The following is a 20,331-nucleotide window of genomic DNA, read 5'->3' on the forward strand; positions in this document are numbered from 1 at the left end:
GTGGGATAGGGAGGGTGGGAGGGAGACGCAAAAGTGAGGGGATAATGGAACATATGTATATGTATAACTGATTAAATTTGTAAAATAAAAAAAGAATATATACATATTAATGTTTAAAATTCAGCTTTACTCTAGAGAATCTGAATTACACAGTTCTTAAAAAAAAAAAACCTCAAGAGAATATGTTTCTGAAATTGGTTGGCAAATTCCTGAGGATCTCTCTAGAATACTCAACAAGACATGTAGACAGAAAGTTATAAAAGCACAGCATCTTCAATAACTAAGAGAATCTTTGCAGATTATCAAATTCATTCACGATGCGAGTATCTAATGTATGTTAGCCTTCCTTTCTCATTTCTGCCTATAACCTACACACATTTATGCCAATGATCTAAGTTCCACAAAGGATTTATTTGATTCATGTGCTTTCCAGTCTAAAAACTTTCAAAGGAACCAAGGAGTCATTTGCTTATATATTCATTCATCCCTCTCACATTTCCAGACAACAGATCACACCCACATCATTTGCAAAGTCGGTGATTACAAAAAGATAATAAACAGCGTCATCTGCCAGTGAAGGCACCTGTAAGAAGCATTCGACCACTGCTGGGATACATTTAGGTACCACAAACATTCAGTGTAATACACCTAATAAACGCTAAAACAGGGGAGCAGGCAACGCACTAATGGAATAACAAACATACACACGTGCATTTTAAAAGCCAGTGAGAGAATAAGGAGGGCTGGCTGGGTGATGGATACTTGTCGGTTACATTCAAGCTCCAAACAGTCCTCTCTAATCGCCCACGCGCATGGTGTTCTTGATATTAATGCTTTCACATCAAGTACTTCATTATATTATATTATATTAATTATATTATATTATATTATATTAATTATATTATATTATATTATATTATATTATATTATATATTATGGTAAGTCCCCTACATAAAAATGAGTTCCATTCCGAGAGCTCATTCATAAGTCCAATTTGTTTGTAAGTCCAACTAATTTAGTCTAGGTACACAACTAACAAAATTGGCTATATAGTACTGTACTGTAATAGGTTTATAATACTTTTCACACAAATAACACATAAAAAACAAACACAAAAAATAAAGAAAACATTTTTAATCTACAGTACAGTACCTTGAAAAGTACAGTAGTATAGTACAAGAGCTGGCTTTTCTTAGCAGTACCAGCTACATCACTGCTACTTTTACGCCTGCTTCCAGACACCCTGGGCTTGAAATAAAGATACTGTACTACTGTACTCTACACAGTCCTGTACAGTAAAGTACACAAAAGCACAACCACTTGTAGAGGATGCATGCACGTGACAATGTATGCCAGACACATGAACTAACTTATGTGATTGGACATGCGAACACACGTTCGCATCTTTGAAGGTTCGCAACCTGAAGGTTGGTATATAGGGGAATTACTGTATATTAGACTAGATTAGGATTAGATTAGATCATATGATATTTGATATCATATCATATCACATATTTATAATAATACTGTGAGCCCCAAAGAGGTCTGGGCTTCTCACCATGACTCAGGTTATCACTAGCAGAGACGGACTACCCAGGCCTTCTGACTCAAAACCACGACTCTCCAAGGCCAGGGCCTTTATTACTTTCACTTCAGTTAAGTCTGTTTCAGAAACCTTTCTAACCACTGCAGATGCAAATCCGAATGGTCCTGAGAAGTATGCAAGGAAGGCATTAACATAAAGAGAGCCTCCCTCTACTGGGCATATACCCTGAGAAAACCATAATTCAAAAAGAGTCATGTACCAAAATGTTCATTGCAGCTCTATTTACAATAGCCAGGACATGGAAGCAAACCTAAGTGTCCATCACAGATGAATGGATAAAGAAGATGTGGCACATATATACAATGGAATATTATTCAGCCATAAAAAGAAATGAAATTGAGTTATTTGTAGTGAGGTGGATGGACCTAGAGTCTGTCACACAGCGTGAAGTAAGTCAGAAAGAGAAAAACAAATACTGTATGCTAACACATATATATGGAATCTAAGAAAAAAAAAGTCATGAAGAACCTAGGGGTAAGATGGGAATAAAGACACAGACCTACTAGAGAATGGACTTGAGGATATGGAGAGGGGGAAGGGTAAGCTGGGACAAAGTGAGAGTGGTATGTACATATATACACTACCAAATGTAAAATAGATAGCTAGTGGGAAGCAGCCACATAGCACAGGGAGATCAGCTCGGTGCTTTGTGACCACCTAGAGGGGTGGGATAGAGAGGGTGGGAGGGAGGGAGACGCAAGAGGGAGGAGATATGGAGATATATGTTTATGTATAACTGATTCACTTTGTTATAATGCAGAAACTAACACACCATTGTACAGCAATTATACTCCAATAAAGATGTTAAAAAAAAAAAAAAAGAGAGAGAGAGCCTCTGACAGCTAATGAATGAAAAGCAGCCCTTGGCAGCTGGAACCAGCATTCCTCCCAGGGAAAAAAGGGACTTTGGAAAGAGCCTCTGTGAGCTTCTGAGTTTAAAGGCAAGATCTCGGGGGGCAGGTGACACGGCCTCACAGTGAAGAGAAGGTTGATCCATGTTAACATACCTCTGAGCATGAAGATTCCTCTCTACAGCCAGGGTGCCAGATTCCTAAATGACCCCACCAGCCACAGATCCAGAATTCAGAGCACAGGTCAAAGCTGCCACAAGCAAAGGCCAGCAGAACTGTCTCAGAACTTGGAGGCCACACAGCCTTCACTGAAAGATTGGACATCTTCCCTCTGACGTCAAACTCCTGAGGCAACTATTACATGAAGAGAAGAGATAAACCACAAGGTCCTACTGTAGAGCACAGGGAACTCTATTCAATATCCTGCAATAATCCATAATGGAAAAGAATATGAAAAGAAAGGATATATATACATGTATAACTGAGTCGCTTTGCTGTACAGCAGAAACTAACACAACATGGTAAATCAACTAAACTCCAATAAAATTTAAAAAAATAAAGAAAGTCAAACTCTTGGGCTCAGCCCACCAGGCTCTCTACGACCTGATGCGTGCCCTCTCTTTTGGCTTTTCATTCTGTTCATACCTGATCCCTTTTCTCCATTTATTCAACATGTTGATTTGGTGCTCCATGTGCAAGGTCCTATGCTGGTTGTGGAGGCCTTTGCCTCCAAAGATTCCCTTGAGCTCTTGGGGTCAGGATGCCCTTCTCCTGTGCATCCCCATGTGTGGAGCATCCTCCTAGTTGATCAGTTGCTACAGCAAAGCTGCTCAAAGACAAGGCCCATCAGCTCTACTGCCTGGCGTCCAGGTACTGTTTGATGAATCAGTGAGTGGATTAAACTTTTTGTTAGAATTTCTCTCCTAATTGAAAAGCAAAATGAGCTGAATATTTCTGTAGGTTTTCTTTTCTTTGGGGGAGAATGGAAAAGGACCATTTTTAAAGCATGGGGCAATAGTCAGGTCTGCAGGATGGTAAAGTAAGCACCCACTTCTGCAGCACTAGACCCCTGTCACCTGCCCAGCCAGCACCATGGACCATGTTGTTTTCAGGGTGCTGAGATTTCAGCTTAAGACCAGGGCCCTCATCCAGCTTCCTGCATTTTTTTCACAATCTCTCAACATTTTTCTTCATTTCAGAAATGCCTTAGAATCTAGATAGATAAAAGATACATTTTAAGGCTGGTAATAGTACATGTGATTTTCTATATTTCTCAGTCCTGATAAGTAGACATTTCTTTTTTTTTTTATTCTTTTCATTTTTAAAGAGAAACGAGATATAAGTTTAACTATTATCCATAAAGTTGAAACCCTAACACCATGATTTCCACTCTGAGTAACAGAAGATAACTTTCACTCAGAGTGTGGAGGGGGGAGTCAACAGAGGTCTTTATTGTTGAAATAAATTATTTATGGGATTTTCTGATCAATAGAAGCATAAAAAAGCTTCTAAATGTGTAATAATCCTCCTGCATAAAAGTAGGGGTCAAGGGCTTCTCTGGTGGCACAGTGGTTGAGAGTCCACCTGCCGATGCAGGGGACATGGGTTCGTGCCCTGGTCTGGGAAGATCCCACATGCCGCAGAGAGGCTGGGCCTGTGAGCCATGACCACTGAGCCTGTGCATCCGGAGCCTGTGCTCCACAACAGGAGAGGCCACAACAGTGAGAGGCCCGTGTACCACAATAAATAAATAAATAAATAAAAGTAGGGGCCAATAGGAAACTACAAAAATTATTTCACTGAGCAGGTTGGTTCAGTTTAGTAGAAAATGACATAAGCCATCTGAAAACAGAAAACAAATGTCCTATCATTGGGTGGGATTCCAGGCCCAGCCCCACTGAATCTCAGTAGGAAACGCAGGCCCTAACTTGGAAATGTTACAGAGTGGCACGTTTTCCTAAAGCAAACACAATCAGAAGCCTGATCGTGAAAGAGAATGGCATTTCTGTGGTTTAGGTATCTGTCCATCCTGGGTGATGTCAGTAAGAGAAGGGAAGAGTCTTTGGGAAAAGGAGACATTTCAAGCAGCTGGATGGATGTCCTGTCACATCAGACTTCATAACACGGCAAACCCTGGGGGTCTGCCTGCTAACAGACTCAGCCGCCACACTGTGCTCACACCACCGTCCCCGCAGAGGTGGTGGGAACTAAAGTAGTCATTCTTACCTTGATTTTTCTCTCTGAGCCTTTCAACATAATTAAGCAAATGCCCCACGGAAAAAGGCCAGGGCAATTTTCCTCCCGGCTGTGTGAGTGCTGCCTGGAGAGATGGCCCAAGCACTCACAGGTGAGATCTCGGGAGGGAAATAGCATCGTTAAGATGGGGAACCTCAGAGCCTGCACTCTGCTCAGCTGTCCTGTGGGCAGTGATCATGGCTTCATAAAGCCCTTCGGGGCAGGGCGAGGGCTCGGCTCCCCTCCCACAAGCAAATGCACTTGATTCTGACTGGCCGCGGTCTGGAGGTGTGGAGAGGGCATAGAAGGGATGATCCTCTCAGAAGATGCAATTAAAGCTCTTCTGAATTTCGTTTCCCAGATAATCTCTGTGGACTCCAGTCAGATCCCATGTAATACAGGCTTTAAAACAATAATGAAATAATGAGGAAAATGAATGATTTTCTTAGCAGAGAGGAAGTAAGAGGCAGCCTCCCTCCCTTTGCTGAGAAAATGTTTCAAGAAGCCAGACCCAGGGCGAAAGTTGGCCACCAGAGGAGTCTGGCCAGCGAGCAACAGAGGGTGCAGGATGGGACCAAGTGGACAGGAAGCTCTGTGCTATGCTGTGCCCGCCTCCCCCTCAGCTCCACGTTCAACAACATCAGGAAGAAGACGAAGTTCACAGAACACTGGAGCTTAACGTGTTTGGGGGGGTGAATAATGAGAGGGGAACACAGCTGAGCCGACGTAGTCCCAGGCCCAGCAGCAGGCACACGAGGTGGGGTCCCCTAGGTGCAGAGAGACAGTGGGGCATGTGACAAGGTGATGATGCACCAGGAACTCACAGGGCCCCTTGGACAGGGGACTCTGAACCCTAGCTGCCATGAAATCAGGCAGGTATTCCCATTTCCCATGGTCACAGAAGACCCTAATGATATATGGGTTGTGAAAACAAGTCATCAAGACAGTAAATATTTTCTCAGTATTACCCTGGGTGCCTCCAAACATGAATTAAAAACTAGATGATCTATATCAAAGAAACTGTTAATTGGGATCATAAATTCTTCTAAAAAATAGAAAAGGAAGAACATTTCCCTACTGATTTTATGAGGCCAGTATTACCAGGATACCAAACCAGGTAAAAGTATCAAAAGAGAAAAACAAAAACAAACTAGAGACTAATATCTGTTATGAACATGGACACAAAAATGCTCAACAAAATACTAACAAACTGGACATAAGAAACAATTACATACCACGACCAAGTGTGATTTATCCTAGGAATGCAAGGTTGGTTTAACATCTGAAAATCAGCTAATGTAATAGAATATGATCATCTCAATAGATACAGAGAAAACATTTGGCAAAAGCCAACACTTTTTTATGATTAAAAACACTCAACAATGCAAGAATAAAAGGGAATTTTCTACCTAGAGCAATTTTGTAAGAAAAATAAATAAAATGCATCCATATTGAAAAGGAAGAAGTAAAATTACATTTATAAACGGCATGAGCGTATATATACAAATGCCTAAGGAATCCACTAAATACTGTAGGAACTCATAAATATGTCCAGCAAGGTTGCAAGATACAAGAGCAATGCATAAAAATGAACTGTATTTCTACACACTTGCAACGAACGCTTAGAAAATGAAATTTTTAAAATTCCATTTATAATAGAATCAAAATAAATAGAACACTTAAGATTAAATTTAACAAAAGAAATGCAGAATTTATATTTTATAACTAGAAAACATTGTTAAAAGAAATTAAAGAAGATTTAAATAAGCAGAAAAGCACACCACGTTCATGACTCAGAGGACTTAACATTGTTAAGATGGCAATACTCCTCAAATTGGTCTAGAGATTCAACATAATCTCTGTGAGAATCCATGTTGAATTCTCTGTGGAAATTACAAGCTGATTCTAAAATACAAATGGAATTGCAGTGGACTTAGCTTAGCTAAAACAATCTTACAAAAGAGGAAAAAGCTCAAGGACTAACACTAATTTCAAAACTTACTTGAAAGCAGTGATCAAGACAGAGTGGTAGCATCAGGATAGATACATGGGTCAATGAAACAGAATTCAGTCCAGAAATAAGCCTGTGGGCCTGTGGCCAACTGATTTCTGACAAGGTGGCCTGGACCGTTCAATGGAAGAATCATCTTTTCATCAAATAGTTCTGAGAGAGCTGGATGTGCATTCAATGCCCACAGTTGATACCAAAGCTTATGCAAAATGGATCAAATATCTAAATGTAAATGTTAAAATGATGAAACTCTTAGAATCATGCATAGTGGAAAGTCTTCATTGTCTCTGATTTCACAACGGATTCTCAGATATGACACAAAAAACATGAAAGACAAAAGAAACAATAGATACGTTGGGCCTTTTCAAAATTAAAAACATCTGTGCTTCTAAGGATGTTATCAAAGTGAAAAGGCAAACCATGTATCAAGAGACAATATCTGCAAATCATCTATCTGAAAAGGGACTTGTGCCCAGAGTATGCAACTCTTTCAAATCCATAATAAAAAGACAACCTAATTTCTTTTAAATGGGTAAAAGATATGAATAGACATTTCTCCACAGAAGACATTCAAATGGGCAACAAGCACATGGACATATGTTCAACATCATTAGTCATCAGAGAAATGCAACTCAAAATCACAGTGAGATAGTACTTAACATTCATTGGGATGGTGGAATGAAAAGTCAGATAATTAAAGTAACAGTAAGGATGTAGAGAAAATGGAATCTTCATTCACTGTTTTCAGGAATGTAAAATGGTGCAGCCAATTTGGAAAACAGTCTGCCAGTTCCTTCAATGGTTAAGCACAGAGTTACTATATGACCCAACAATTTCACTCCAAGGTATATGGCCAAAGAAATAAAAAGATATGTCCATACGAAAACTCATAGCTGATTGTTTATGGCCACAGAATGCATAATAGCCAAAAGGTGGAAACAATCCAATTGACAATCCATTGCCCATTGACAATGGATAAACAAAGTGTTGTATATTATTTGGCCATAAAAAGAAATGAAGTACTGATAACACGGATGAACTTTAAAGTATTATGCTAAGTGAAAGCTGCCAGTCAGAAAAGACCACACACTATGTAATTCCATTAATATGTCAATAATAGACAGAAAATAGACTAGTGAGGGCTTGGAACTGGAATGAATAGAAGAGGGATAGCTAAAGGGATAGGGTTTCTTTTTGAGATGATGAAAATGTTCTAAAATTGGCTGTGGAGATGGCTGAACATAATTGTGAATACACTGAATAGCACTGAATTATACACTATATATGGGAGAGTTACAGGACATATGAAGTATATCTCAATTCATCCATTAAAAAGCAAAGAAAGAGGATGGCCACTGTTTAAAAAAAAATTAGTGACCAATGTTCGGGACCGTAGTAGTTTGTAACCATGGCCCCAACTCTCTGCACCTTCCCAGGCCCACACCCTTCACCACATAACCTTGCTGTGTTCTTGCCCTAAGAGGTGGGACTACTTTTCTACTCTTTTTCTTTAGCCACGTGACTTGGTTTGGCAGGTGTGATGTGACCTCAGGCTTGAATCGTACTTGTGCAGTTTGGCCATTCTGTTCTCGTAGCCCCACTGCTCGGAGGCTGATCCCAGGAGAAGGATGAGAGACAGTTGGGAAAGAGCCACAAACCTGCAGCTTCAGGAGGACGAATGATAATTGTATAAGCCACTGAATCTTATAAACTTCATTTTGCTGCTCTATGTAACAAAGTCTAACTAAGGGGAAAAAAATTTTTTTAATGCTTTTGATAAAAGAGAACCCCAAATCAAATTTGTAAAATGCTTCTCAACTATGAAACCATGAAATGTTGCAAGTTCATGCATTTTTCTCTGAGTGCACACACACACCTAAACGTTAAGCTAACTGAACCCAGAGTAAATAAACTTCCCAAACTCCAATCTTGATTTATTTGAAAACAGAAATATAGTTCTGACCTAAGAGAACTCTATTTCCTTGGCTAGGCTGGGTCTTCTCTTGCTAAGACCGTGTTTAGAATCAGAACTCACCATCCCGTGGTGCACACTAAGCTTTGGAGGCATGTTTTCGCTGTCTGCATTGCACATTAGTTCTTGGCAGGTCAGGGTGCCTCCGTGCTGAGTCTGGCTACCCCGCAGGGAAGCGACAGGAAAATATTGCCAAGGCTGTGGCAGCAATTAGAACTGAATCACACACCTGATGGTTCCTGTTAACGGGGACACTGAGTAAGACAGAGCCTGTTTCTAAAAGCAGCCAACGGAGGATGAATAACACAGAAGCTTCTGAGAGAAAAGTAGATTTCACCCCGTCCAGAGATCACTGGGATCAGAATGGAAGTCTTTATCAAAGGGGTTGATTGTTGTTATTAGCAGTTGTTCATCAAGCTGGACAGACCCCAAATGCTCCACAGCCTCCTCTGATTCCTCTTTCAAAGGCCAGTCGTAGAAACTGGAAGAAGATAGCATTTAGTAAAGACCCACCATGCACTCTGGACTTTGCATTCATTCACTCATTTATTTATTTGTTCAACAAATACCCTGAGCATGTGTCATGTATCGGGCACTGTCCCAAATGTCAGACATACAGTAATAAACAGAAACAAAGGTCTACCCTCAGGAGATTTATATTCCATTGGGAGGAAGTGGAAAATAATCAGGTAAACACACCAATGATGTGTTTCACATGTCAGAGTATGTCTGTTCAGATTCACAGATGAGTGACAGAAAACCCAAAGCAGCAGGATATGAGCAAGCCTATAGTCTGAGGTCAGCCAGTGCAGAGGGGTAAGGCCTTCCTTTGGCCCATTCTGTCCCATTGCTCTGCTCACAAGCCTCCATTGCTGAGGTTGCTTCATCTCTAACCATCACATTTGCATTCAGGTCGGAAGGAAGGAAGGGAGGAAAGGAGGGAGGGAGGGAGGGAGGAAGGAAGGAAGGAAGGGAGGGAGGGAGAGGAGAAGGGAGGGAGAGGGGAAGGGAGGGAGGGAGAGGGGAAGGGAGGGACAGGGGAAGGGAGGGAGGGAGGGAGAGGGGAAGGGAGGGAGGGAGGGAGGAAGGAAGGAAGGAAGGAAGGGAGGGAGGGAAGGAGGGAGGGAGAGGGGAAGGGAGGGAGGAAGGGAGGGAGGAAGGAAGGGAGGGAGGGAGAGAGGGAGAGGGGAAGGGAGGGAGGGAGGGAGGGGGAAAGGAGGGAGGGAGGGAGGAAGGAAGGGAGGGAGGGAGGGAGAGGGGAAGGGAGAGAGGGAAGGAGGAAGGAAGGAAGGGAGGGAGGGAAGGAGGGAGGGAGGGAGAGGGGAAGGGAGGGAGGGAGGGAGGGAGGAAGAGGGGAAGGGAGGGAGGGAGGGAGAGGGGAAGGGAGGGAGAGGGGAAGGGAGGGAGAGGGGAAGGGAGGGAGAGGGGAAGGCAGGGAGGGAGAGGGGAAGGGAGGGAGGGAGGGAGGGAGGGAGAGGGGAAGGGAGGGAGGGAGGGAGAGGGGAAAGGAGGGAGGGAGGGAGGGAGGAAGGAAGGGAGGGAGGGAGGGAGGGAAGGAGGGAGGGAGGGAGAGGGGAAGGGAGGGAGGGAGGGAGAGGGGAAGGGAGGGAAGGAGGGAGGGAGGGGCAGAAAACGTGCACGCCCTTTCCTACAAAGTCAGATCCTTGAAGTTTCTGGCACCTCTTCTATTGTCTCTGTGCCCACACGTAGCGGTTGGTCATGAGAGCTGGAAAATGCATTCTTATTTCTAGGTGGCCGTGATGCCAGCTAACCTCCAGGGGCTCTTCTGCTGCTCTGGGCGGGTAGACTAGGTACTGGAGACCCCTGTGGAGCGGTGACTGTTGAGAGAACTGAGGGAGTAAACCATGCATTTATCTCAGGAAAAGAGGACATCACGGCCTCAGGTGGGAAAATGACTGGTGTATCCGTCTACTTCTTTTCACAGTATTACAACATATGTATGATTGTCCCCATTAAGGGAAAAAACCAACTTTCAGAAATGTGAAAGAACTTTTACAAGGTCCTAGAGGTGGCGTTACGAGTTTGACTCTAAATCTCAGCTGTCTCATCCAAGGGGTTCAGTCTGTGTTTCAGGAAGAGGGGAGTCTGTTTTCTCAGTAGATGCAACAGAAGGGTCCACTCCCCTGCCGCAGCGCTCTGTCGATCCATCAGTTTGGGGTCAGGTGACTGGGGATGGCAGCCGTATTATGAAAGGAATAAGGAACTCAGGAGTCGAGAATTGAGTTTGAAAACTGCTTCTTTCATTTGTAACTCTGTGTTCTGAGCCAACCGCCTAAATTCTTTAGGTCTGAGTTTCTTTAGGGTGAAGTGGGTAAACTCATAGCTATCACATTGTAAGGATTAAAGGAGATAATGCACAAAAAGCACCTGGCAAATGGCCTGAGTGTGGTAACGTTTCAATAGATGTAAGAGCATGGATGAGGGCCCCGACCTGTCATATCCATGTTCACAAACAGTGACACAAAGGTGTGAAGAGCCCGGCTATCCTCTCCCTCTGTCTCCCAAGAGCCAGCCGTCACCACCACCTTCAGGCTTCTTTCCCTGGCTCCTGCCAGGGCGAAGGGCACAGGGCAGAACACAGAGCAGTTTCTTCCTTATGAAGCCCCCAGGCAGCTCCTGGGGCTCACCAAGACATGCCCCCGCTCTCCCCTCTCTCAGACATCCCGGCGCCCCGACTTCTCCCCGACAGCACCATCTTCCATCTCTCAGACCCGAGGGTTAGTGACCACGACGGCTCCTCCCTCCCTGACTCCCCGGACCAGTCGGCTGTCAAGCTCTATTGTATTGTTCTGCAAAACCCCCCACCAATGCTTTCTTCCCCACACGCCCTGTCCCCAGCCGACTCCAGTCCATCTTAATTAACCTCCAGCTAAAGAACAAGAATTGCCTTTTAATTGCCATTCCCGCTCCTGTTTCTCGTTCCTTCCCTTTGTTCCCTAACTATTCACCCCAGCATTTAAGTCTTCCTTGGTTTAACCCCAAAGACCGTCTTCAAGTGGATGCCCCGCTATTCACCCTGAGCCTGTGTGACAGTCCAGCTCTTGTCAAACTCGATATGTGCTGTTTACATCCAGGTCTCTCCCAGCACCAGAAACACATGCATAGTTGAGTCACCTCCCATGAATACACTTGGTTGAAATGCCTCCTCTTCCACGAAGCCATCCCAGCAATCCATCACCTAAAACACTGGGCTAGCGTTGTCTCCTCATAACCCCAACTGCGTTCAGCACTTACAGTCTCTCGTATAATTTCTGATTTGTTCTTTAGGGCTCACGCCTTATTCATCTCTCCAGCTCAACACCCTGTGACTACACAGACACCCAAAAACATTTGATGACTATTGCATCACACAGCGTTTTGTTCACCAAATCACCACAGCGTGTTGCATTTACATTTCTGTGTATGCGTGTACATCTGACACCAGACTTACTGACTCGGGGGACGACACCTGCGTTGGGCTCCTGAGACAGGCCCTCAGCAAATGTGTGCGAATGAACAGGAATCACGGTGTGAGTCTGAATCTAGGAAAAAAATCTCTCATCATTTCCATTCCCCATCTTCACTGTGGGTGAGAAGCAGTCTGTTCGTTCTTGAGGGAAAATACAAGAAAATGACAGCACGGTGCCCTCTTTTGTAAAGTGACAGCTCTGGATGATGTCACTCAAGAGCTGAATGTCCAATACCAGAGGCATCTGCCCAAAACACCCAGCAGGAGAAGAGCATGCAGGTCAGAAACCCTTAGGGCAACGCTGACCATGCTCACGCAATGCGGTGTCATGAAGGCAAACGTGATGACGAATTCCACGGGTCAGCCAGGTGACCACATGCTGAGGAGAGCTACCTCCTTTCTCAGGAGTAAAAGAAATACACTTGATAAAGAAGCAAATTGCTCCCTCAAAAATAGGGACAAAGGAAGTAAAGAATGATGAATAAATAAATATTTTGTGAGACCCCACGGAGGCATCTCTCAGCTTAGGAACATGTTAAGTGAGTGGGTGTCAGAATCTTAGTGACAATGAGAACACACAGAAATGGTTGTAGACCGGGCAGAGTCTGCATCCATACATGTGTGTACAGCCCCAGGATGCACCCCAGCGGGAAGCAGGCTAGGTGTGAGGTGACCGTCCTGGGGACTCAGTAGTCAGATGGGCCACAGGTGAGTCCCAGCCCCATGATGGCTCACTCCCTTTACTTGTTACATAAGGATGATCATGAGGATACACGTCACAGAACAAAGTGGAGCCAGAGTTCTTGGGTTCAAATCCAACCTTTCCACTTACTAACCAGTGACCCTGGGAATGACACTCAACCTTTCCAGTCTTATTTTCTGTGCCTGTAAAAAGGGGTCATAACGATGGCTACTGGGTTGGCGGTCATGAGGAACAAGCTACCTGATACGTGTGGAACACTCAGGACTGGCGTCTGGAATGCACTATATAGGTGTCATCTTATGCTAGATAATCTACACACAGTACTTACTCCAGGAGGGAAGAGAACATGTAATCAGTGGCCACCAGGTAAAGGGTGAGACCTGGGACTCATAAGAGAAGGGCTGTTCCATAGGCTGTGGAAGTGAGAATGGGAAACAGGAGTGACTCCTGGGAAGGGGCCTGATCACCAAGGAGAGGGGGTCTGGGACTGCAGGTTACGGTTGCACTCTACAAATTTCAGAAAAGGCAACTCCCTTAGCTGGGGCAAAAGGGGGAGGGACGCGTTCCCAAATTTCTTGAGTCTGAAGGGGGTCACCCAGGGGCACTGGAACTTCTCCTGCTCCGACTGGAAATGGGGAAAGGAAAGCCACAGGTGGCGTCCAGGCTACAGGACCACTGAGCACAGGCAGTGGAGGCCGGGGCGGGGGAGGCTTAGGAGAGGGCAGGTCCTCCAGGAGGAAGGAAGACGTCATCATGGGGGGATCCGACCGAGTGCGGAGAAGGATGGAGTGAGAACGCAGCTGAACAGGGTCAGAGAGGAGCTCGTAGGGGCAAGAGGCCTGCGGTGGAACAGGGCAGGGACCACATCGCACATCACAGGGTTGAAGCAGAGGCCGGAGGGCTCAGGGTGAAGGGAGATAAGGGGGGTGGAGGGGGAGAAAATGCCACTTTCCCCAGAGAGACCGCGCCTTGGAAATTCCCTACTCTAGACCCTGTCTGCCCTTCTGGCCAACCAGTTCCCAGTTTCAGACAAATCGGGATGGGACGCTGTCTGAAGCTGGGATGAGCAGGACGCAGCCCCGAGCCAGAGCCAGGAAAAGTCCCTTAGTAACTCCCAGGAACTGAAATCTAGCATTGGCTTCTTTCCTGACATGGTAAAGTATGACTCCATGATTATCAAACTTGAACTTGGCTGGTTCTTTGTTTATGAACACAAAGAACATTTTAAAATATATTAGAATGCCAACTCTACAGTTAAACACAGTGTTTAATTATTTACAGTTGTCTCTTAAGACACCTTAAGAAGTTAAAAGAAGACAGTCTTGAACTTGAGAAGAAAAATAGGACGGCCAATTAGGAAAGGAGTGAATTTAACGTCTGGCAACATTAGCCCTCCTTGGGTGTCAAAGCCTAAACACTTCAGGACCGTGTGCATCCTCTTTGGAATAGTTCTCCTGGGTTCCCTGGGCTGGGGGGTCCAGGGCCAGCTGCCGCTGCCCCCAGGCTCCATCCCTGAGACAGTAAGGATGCCTGAGTACAGAGCCATCCTGGGATGGACAAAGGACAGAGGCTGTGCTCCAGGAGCGTAGGGTCTAATTGGAAGCAGGCAGGATCGGCACAGACAGACCTCCTGGCAGGGAGGATGCAGTTACCTGCCAAAGAAGAGAACAGGTTGTCGCCATGAAGAGAAAACAAGGAAGGGAAGTGCCGAGCCTTGGAGAAGCCATGGGGTCCCCCCCACAAGGAAGGAGGACAGTGCTGGCAGCTTGGTGGGGATGCAGTCACAGCTGGGAGGTGTCTGAGAGAGGTTGCAAGTGCGGGACAACGAGGCAAGGGAGACGTATTCAGAGGATGTGGGGGGCATCCCGGTGACCCCGACCTGTCAACTTCCCAGGGCTCTCCAGGCCCTCGGGCTCCTGGGTGTCATTTCTTACATCTGAGCTGGGTCCAGACTGAGGTTGGAAGGAAAGGAAGATTCTTTTCTCACTCGGACCCTGAAACTTCTGCAAAATGAGGTCACCCAGGGCCCAGGGGATCAGCTTGTGGGATGAAATGCCCCATGTGTGGAGCTGACCCCTCTTCAGGCCTGTTCCCAGCTCCTCCTGTTCACTGTCCCTCCTCTGCCAGCCTGGAGAGCCGAGCAAGAATTCAACGCCCTCCTGACCACATCTACCTGTACTCAGAGACCTCCCTACGTCCGCCAAACAAACATCCCCGCCACCAGGGGCCACGGTTGGTACCTCTCCTGTGATGAATACCTATTAGACCTGTGACACCACAGGTGCTGGGAGCCTCACTCCCCGGGGGAAGGGCACCCAATGGGAGAGACTCCATAGGACCAACTGGTCCCTCCTCACTGGGCTCACGCGTGGCCCCTCCTCTCGGGAGCTCTGACAAACTCTTCAGTCCAATCATCTCCTGATAGGGTGGCCTTACACACCTCACATTTCCTACAAATGCAGTTAATGGAGCCCGGAGGGAGGGGGCCGTCTGGGTGGGCAGCAGGATGCTGGGCTGTGATGCTCAGAAAGGAGTAGGGGAAGGGGCTCGCGTCCTTCGGAGGAACATTCTCTGATGGCGGAGGATGAGTGGGTTGCCCTTCGGGCCCAGGAAAGGAATTCAAATGAGCAAAGGTGGAAGGAAAAGAGTCAGGGCACTGAGAGTGCAGAGTGGATGAAAAGCACCCAGGAAGAGGTAGTGCAGCCTGGGATGGCCTGTACCTGGTCTTGCCTGCAGGCTGGGGGCGACATGGTGGCTCTAAGGTCTGGGATGCACCTCTCTCCCCTACACCATCTCCGGGGCTGTGCTGTCCGGAGAGGAGGGGTAGGGAAGGCAGGGCCTGTGCTCTCCTACTGTGTCTCTTTTTCTGTCTGTTTGCCTCTCCTACACCCCGCCCACATGCTCTTCCTCCCTTTCTACTTCTGCGGTTCTTGGTTTTTCCCATCCCTGTATCCTTTTGCCCTCCCCTCCACCACCTGGAAGATGGATTCTGTGCCCAGTTGAAACGGAGCAGGGCCCTATGGTCCTTTCCCACCATGTCCTCCGCCTGCCTTTTGTCTGGGGAAAAACTTTAACCAAAGAGTAAGTTTAATCAGAGAAGTGAGAAAATGCAGAAACCAAGGAAAACCATCCAACAAGGCTAAACAATAATAATTTAGTCATTAGGCAAAGTCAAGGACTTTTAGTTGCCCCTCAAGGGCTACAGATAATATTCTGAGCCAAGTCCTGTGAGCTGTCTCGTAGATACTGAAACCCCCAGCATACGGAAGAAGTGAACTACATGTTGACCAGACTGTAGCCATGACATAAGCTGTCACAATTCCGAGAACTGGCCTCAAAGAGATGGGAACAAACCAACCCTGGAACTGAAGATTAACTGTACCTAAAACAATCAAGATAACTCTGGTCAGACCACCGATGACCAATTTCAAGATGACTGTCGGAGCTGACTGCTGTTTCTGCACGTAGCCCCTCCCTTTGTCTATAAAAGGTCTTGCCCACTGATTGTCACTGGCGGGGAGTCAGCCTTTGGACAGGAGCCTGCCCTCCCCCTTCCCAGGATGCCAGCCTCTGAAATAAAGCAAACCTTCCTTTCCACCAGACTTGCCTCTTTGTTGGCTTTTGAGCGGCGAACAGCCAGACCCCACTTTGGGTTACACAGTGAGCTCTTATTCCAGCGGGGCCCCTGGCTGCCATCAGCAATGTGTTTGCTGGGATTTTCCTGAGGGTTTCTAGTGGCTGATGATGGGTCCAGACCAGCACTGGGATTCGGAAGCTGAACAGGGACTAAACCTTCACTACCTCCTGGCTCCCCACTCCTCTGTCTCTCCGTGGGCTCTCCTGCACCTGCCCTCGTGGTTAGGGGGTTCCCAAGGACACACTCCTGCATCACCACTCTATGGGGTTTCTGCAGCTCCCGCCATCAGCTCCCGCTTCAGACCATGTCTCCTGACCCAGGCAGGACCCAGCTCAGCCACCTCCATGTCTCCACAGGGAAACCCCTAACTCAGGTCTGAACCCAACCTCAGGGCCATCTCTCAAACATTGCTTCATCCTGCGTTCTCTCCTCAGAACCCCCCCACCCCCACTCTCTCTTCTTCATTCTCTCCTCACTCTTTTCACATTCCCTCCATCCCCAAATCACAGGATCACCCTGGACTCTCCTCCTTGGCTGCTGCCTTTGCTGACATGCTCAGCATCACACTGTCTGGACTCAGGGCTCAGGTACATTCATTTCTACGGCTTCATCCTGGCTTTCATCGTCTCTCACAAAACGCATCACAGAAGCTCTCTCTGACCCCCCTATATCTTGACTCTCCCTGGGGGCACAGCGGGATGGGTCACTCAGGTCAAACTGCCTGTGGCAGTAACAGCAGCAGGCACCCCAGCATGACTGGAGCAGGGCCCTCTTCTAAGTTCTCTCACATGTGTGTGGTCCTCATGACAACCATCCCACAGCTGAGGAGACTGAGACCCAGACACCATGTGACAGGCTCCATCCAGGGGCAGCCAGACCAGGCCTTCATCCGCCAGGGGTCCCCCTGCAGGAACCCAGCGGGGCCTTCACAAAATGGTCCAAATCGAACCTCTGGACTCATCACCCGAGGTCACAGCAGACACCGGGCAAGAAACCTCCTGCCCCGGTAACAAGCCTGCTCACGTAGTCAGGGCAACAAGGCTGGAAGCCAGGAAGCTCGTGCCCTGTCTGCTTCACCGCCCTCAGGGCAAGCGAGCGCAGGGACTGCGGGCCTCAGGGATATTGGGGGGTGCTGGCCGAAGGACAGGGACCGGGTGGAGGGAGGAGTCTCCTGCAGCCCCCACACCCCAGGGATGTAAGTGGGCCCCATGTTGATGACCCCCAGGTTTAGGAGTCCAGCTTTCCATAAAAATGATCAATCCTGTGTTCTCCATCTCAATATTATGGAAATACATGTAGTCAGTTTGTCATAGGAAAATTCCAACTTTACAAACTATTTTTAAATGTATTAAGTTCAAGGTTCCAGTGACTAACCCACAAGCCATCTGTTAACAGAATTCTATGGTACACACTGCTATGTTCAAATTGGATAACCAGCAGGGACCTACTGTAGGGCACAGGAAGCTCTGCTCAATGTTATGTAACAACCTTGGTGGGAAAAGAATTTGAAAAGGAATGGATACATATATATGTATAACTGAAAAAAAAATGTATCCTAGGGGGAAAAAATAATTCCACGGTTCATATTTACTAACGATCCATCCTCATCCTTATTACACATGATCAGACCTAAGACTTAGAGGCAGGCGAGAGCGATGAGCACACAGACCAGAGCAGCAAGAGGATGCACCTCCCCACAGCCTCCCCTCCCCCGGCCCCTTCCAGAAACGTCGGCAAACCTTGAAATGCAAGTAGCTAAACTCAGACGTACATCACCCAAAAATCAGGCAAGGGCTATAAAACTTTATGTGAGCATTCATAAAGGCGAGGGAGCATGAAATATTATTTTTCTTTTGATGACCCTCATTAAAGGTGAGCGGAGCACATGTTGAGAACAATTTCCAGCAGGTTTATCTGATGAGGGGTTGACATGAAGTGACAGTGAGCATGACCAACCAGCAATGCCCGGCTCTCAGCTGCTGGAAAATTGTCACCCACTCCCCAACGTGGCATCTCCATCCAAACATTCATGGTATTTTATCCATAAAATAAAAATATTTCAACCTAATATATATATATATATATATGAATTTAACAAATCTCTACTTGGGAATTCTTACTTTAAAAACATTGAATAACTGAAAATGAAAAGATATGTATCAACATATATGAATAAATTACTCTATATCAAAAGGAACAGATTAAACAACAAATTTAATAGAAATTAGAGGCATACCTTGGAGATACTGCAGGTTCCATTCCAGACCACCACAATACAGCAAATATCTCAATTAAGGGAGTGACACAATATTTTTGGTTTCCTGGTGCATATTAAGTTATGTTTATACTTTACTGTCTTCTAATAAGTGTGCAATAGCATTATGTCTAAAAAAATGTACATAGCTTAATTTAAAACAATACTTTGTTGCTAAAAAATGCAAACTGTCATCTGAGCCTTCAGTGAGTCATAATCTTTTTGCTGGTGGAGGGTTTGAAATATTGCAAGAATTACCAAAATGTGACACAGAGACAGAATATGAGCAAATGCTATTAGAAAAATGGTGCCAACAGACTTGTTCAATGCAGGGTGGCTACAAACCTTCAACTTGTAAAATATGCAGTATCTATGAAGTGCAATAAAAGCAAAGCACAATAATACATGGTATGTCTTGTAAACTCTGAAAATAGCTTAGGCAACACTGAATTTAAAAAAAAAAAAGTTATACGGGGGACACAAAAACACTCATACAACTTGATAACAAAATCATTATGATTTCAAAAGGTAAATGGAAAAAAAAGACAATTAACCAGGAAGAAATCTAAGCGATTAAAGCGTGCAAAGTCTCTAGTCTATTAGTTGAACTAAGAAGCAACCACAAGGACCGTCTTTCACCCTCTTGAATCAATGGAGGCCCTTCTCCAGGTGCAGCACTGGCTGCTGACCCACTCTGGGTGAGGAATATGTCAGAACAATCTTTCTATGTGGTATTTTGTATCAATGTGGATATTTTTGGTCCTTGTTTCACCTTGACGGTGCAATGGTATTTCCAACGCTCCCAGTGTCACCACAATGACATCATGTGCCCTCATGGGCAGAAGACAGTAAGACCTTAGTGGGGTGGTGGGGGAAGCTGGGCTCTGCGGAGCTGATAGTGGTCACCCCTGGTGATAGTGTTTCACACACAAACATGCCCCTCCCCTCTCAGCCTCCATCTCCCCTTCTGTGCCACTGAGGTGCTTGGACCTCCAGTTATAACCACATCCAGCTACTAATTCAGAGGAAACATTTAAGTGAAAAGATGGCAACACACCTGTTTTTGATGTGCTGTGGGGAACCCAGGCACTGGAAGCTGTCATGAACCATGGTGGCAAGCCTCGTGCACATGGCCCCACACTCCTCCATGCTGGGGAGACAAGACCCACGGGTGAGCCACGGCCCCAGGTGCAGGGCTTGAATCAACAGTGAGATGAGCAAGGAGACAGATATGCCATTACTGAAAAGCAGGTAATTTCCCATAGAGGGACCTCACGAAACCCAAAGAAGTACTTTGGAAATGGATTAAGACTTTATTTAGGTGGCCAACTACACAACTAACAAAATATTAGTAGCCTTTCCATATACTAGGAAGACCAGTTACAAAATATGTAGGAGAGAACCTTTAAACAATAATCCAAAAGAGCAAAATAGATCAGAATGACCATCAAAAAAAATATGAAAGTCTTATGGAAAGAAAGATTTACTAATGGACCTAAATGAAATCTTGAATCAATGGAAAGATGTGTCAGAAAAAGGGAAAAGAATGAACATGTTTTAAATAGGAAATTATAATAGTATAAAAATTATTGT

The 20,331-nt window shown here is 45.7% G+C and overlaps 1 protein-coding gene across 1 annotated transcript in view; it reads right to left on the reverse strand.

The window, feature by feature from the left end:
- Positions 1-20,331, reverse strand: part of ABCA13 (ATP binding cassette subfamily A member 13) — a 252,433-nt gene that overhangs the window by 11,448 nt on the left and 220,654 nt on the right. The window contains 1 exon segment of the mRNA XM_060108829.1: positions 19,796-19,888. Within this exon segment, the coding sequence (XP_059964812.1) occupies positions 19,796-19,888 (93 nt within the window).

Source organism: Mesoplodon densirostris, chromosome 9, assembly GCF_025265405.1.
Source record: "Mesoplodon densirostris isolate mMesDen1 chromosome 9, mMesDen1 primary haplotype, whole genome shotgun sequence".
NCBI classification, from domain to species: domain Eukaryota; kingdom Metazoa; phylum Chordata; class Mammalia; order Artiodactyla; family Ziphiidae; genus Mesoplodon; species Mesoplodon densirostris.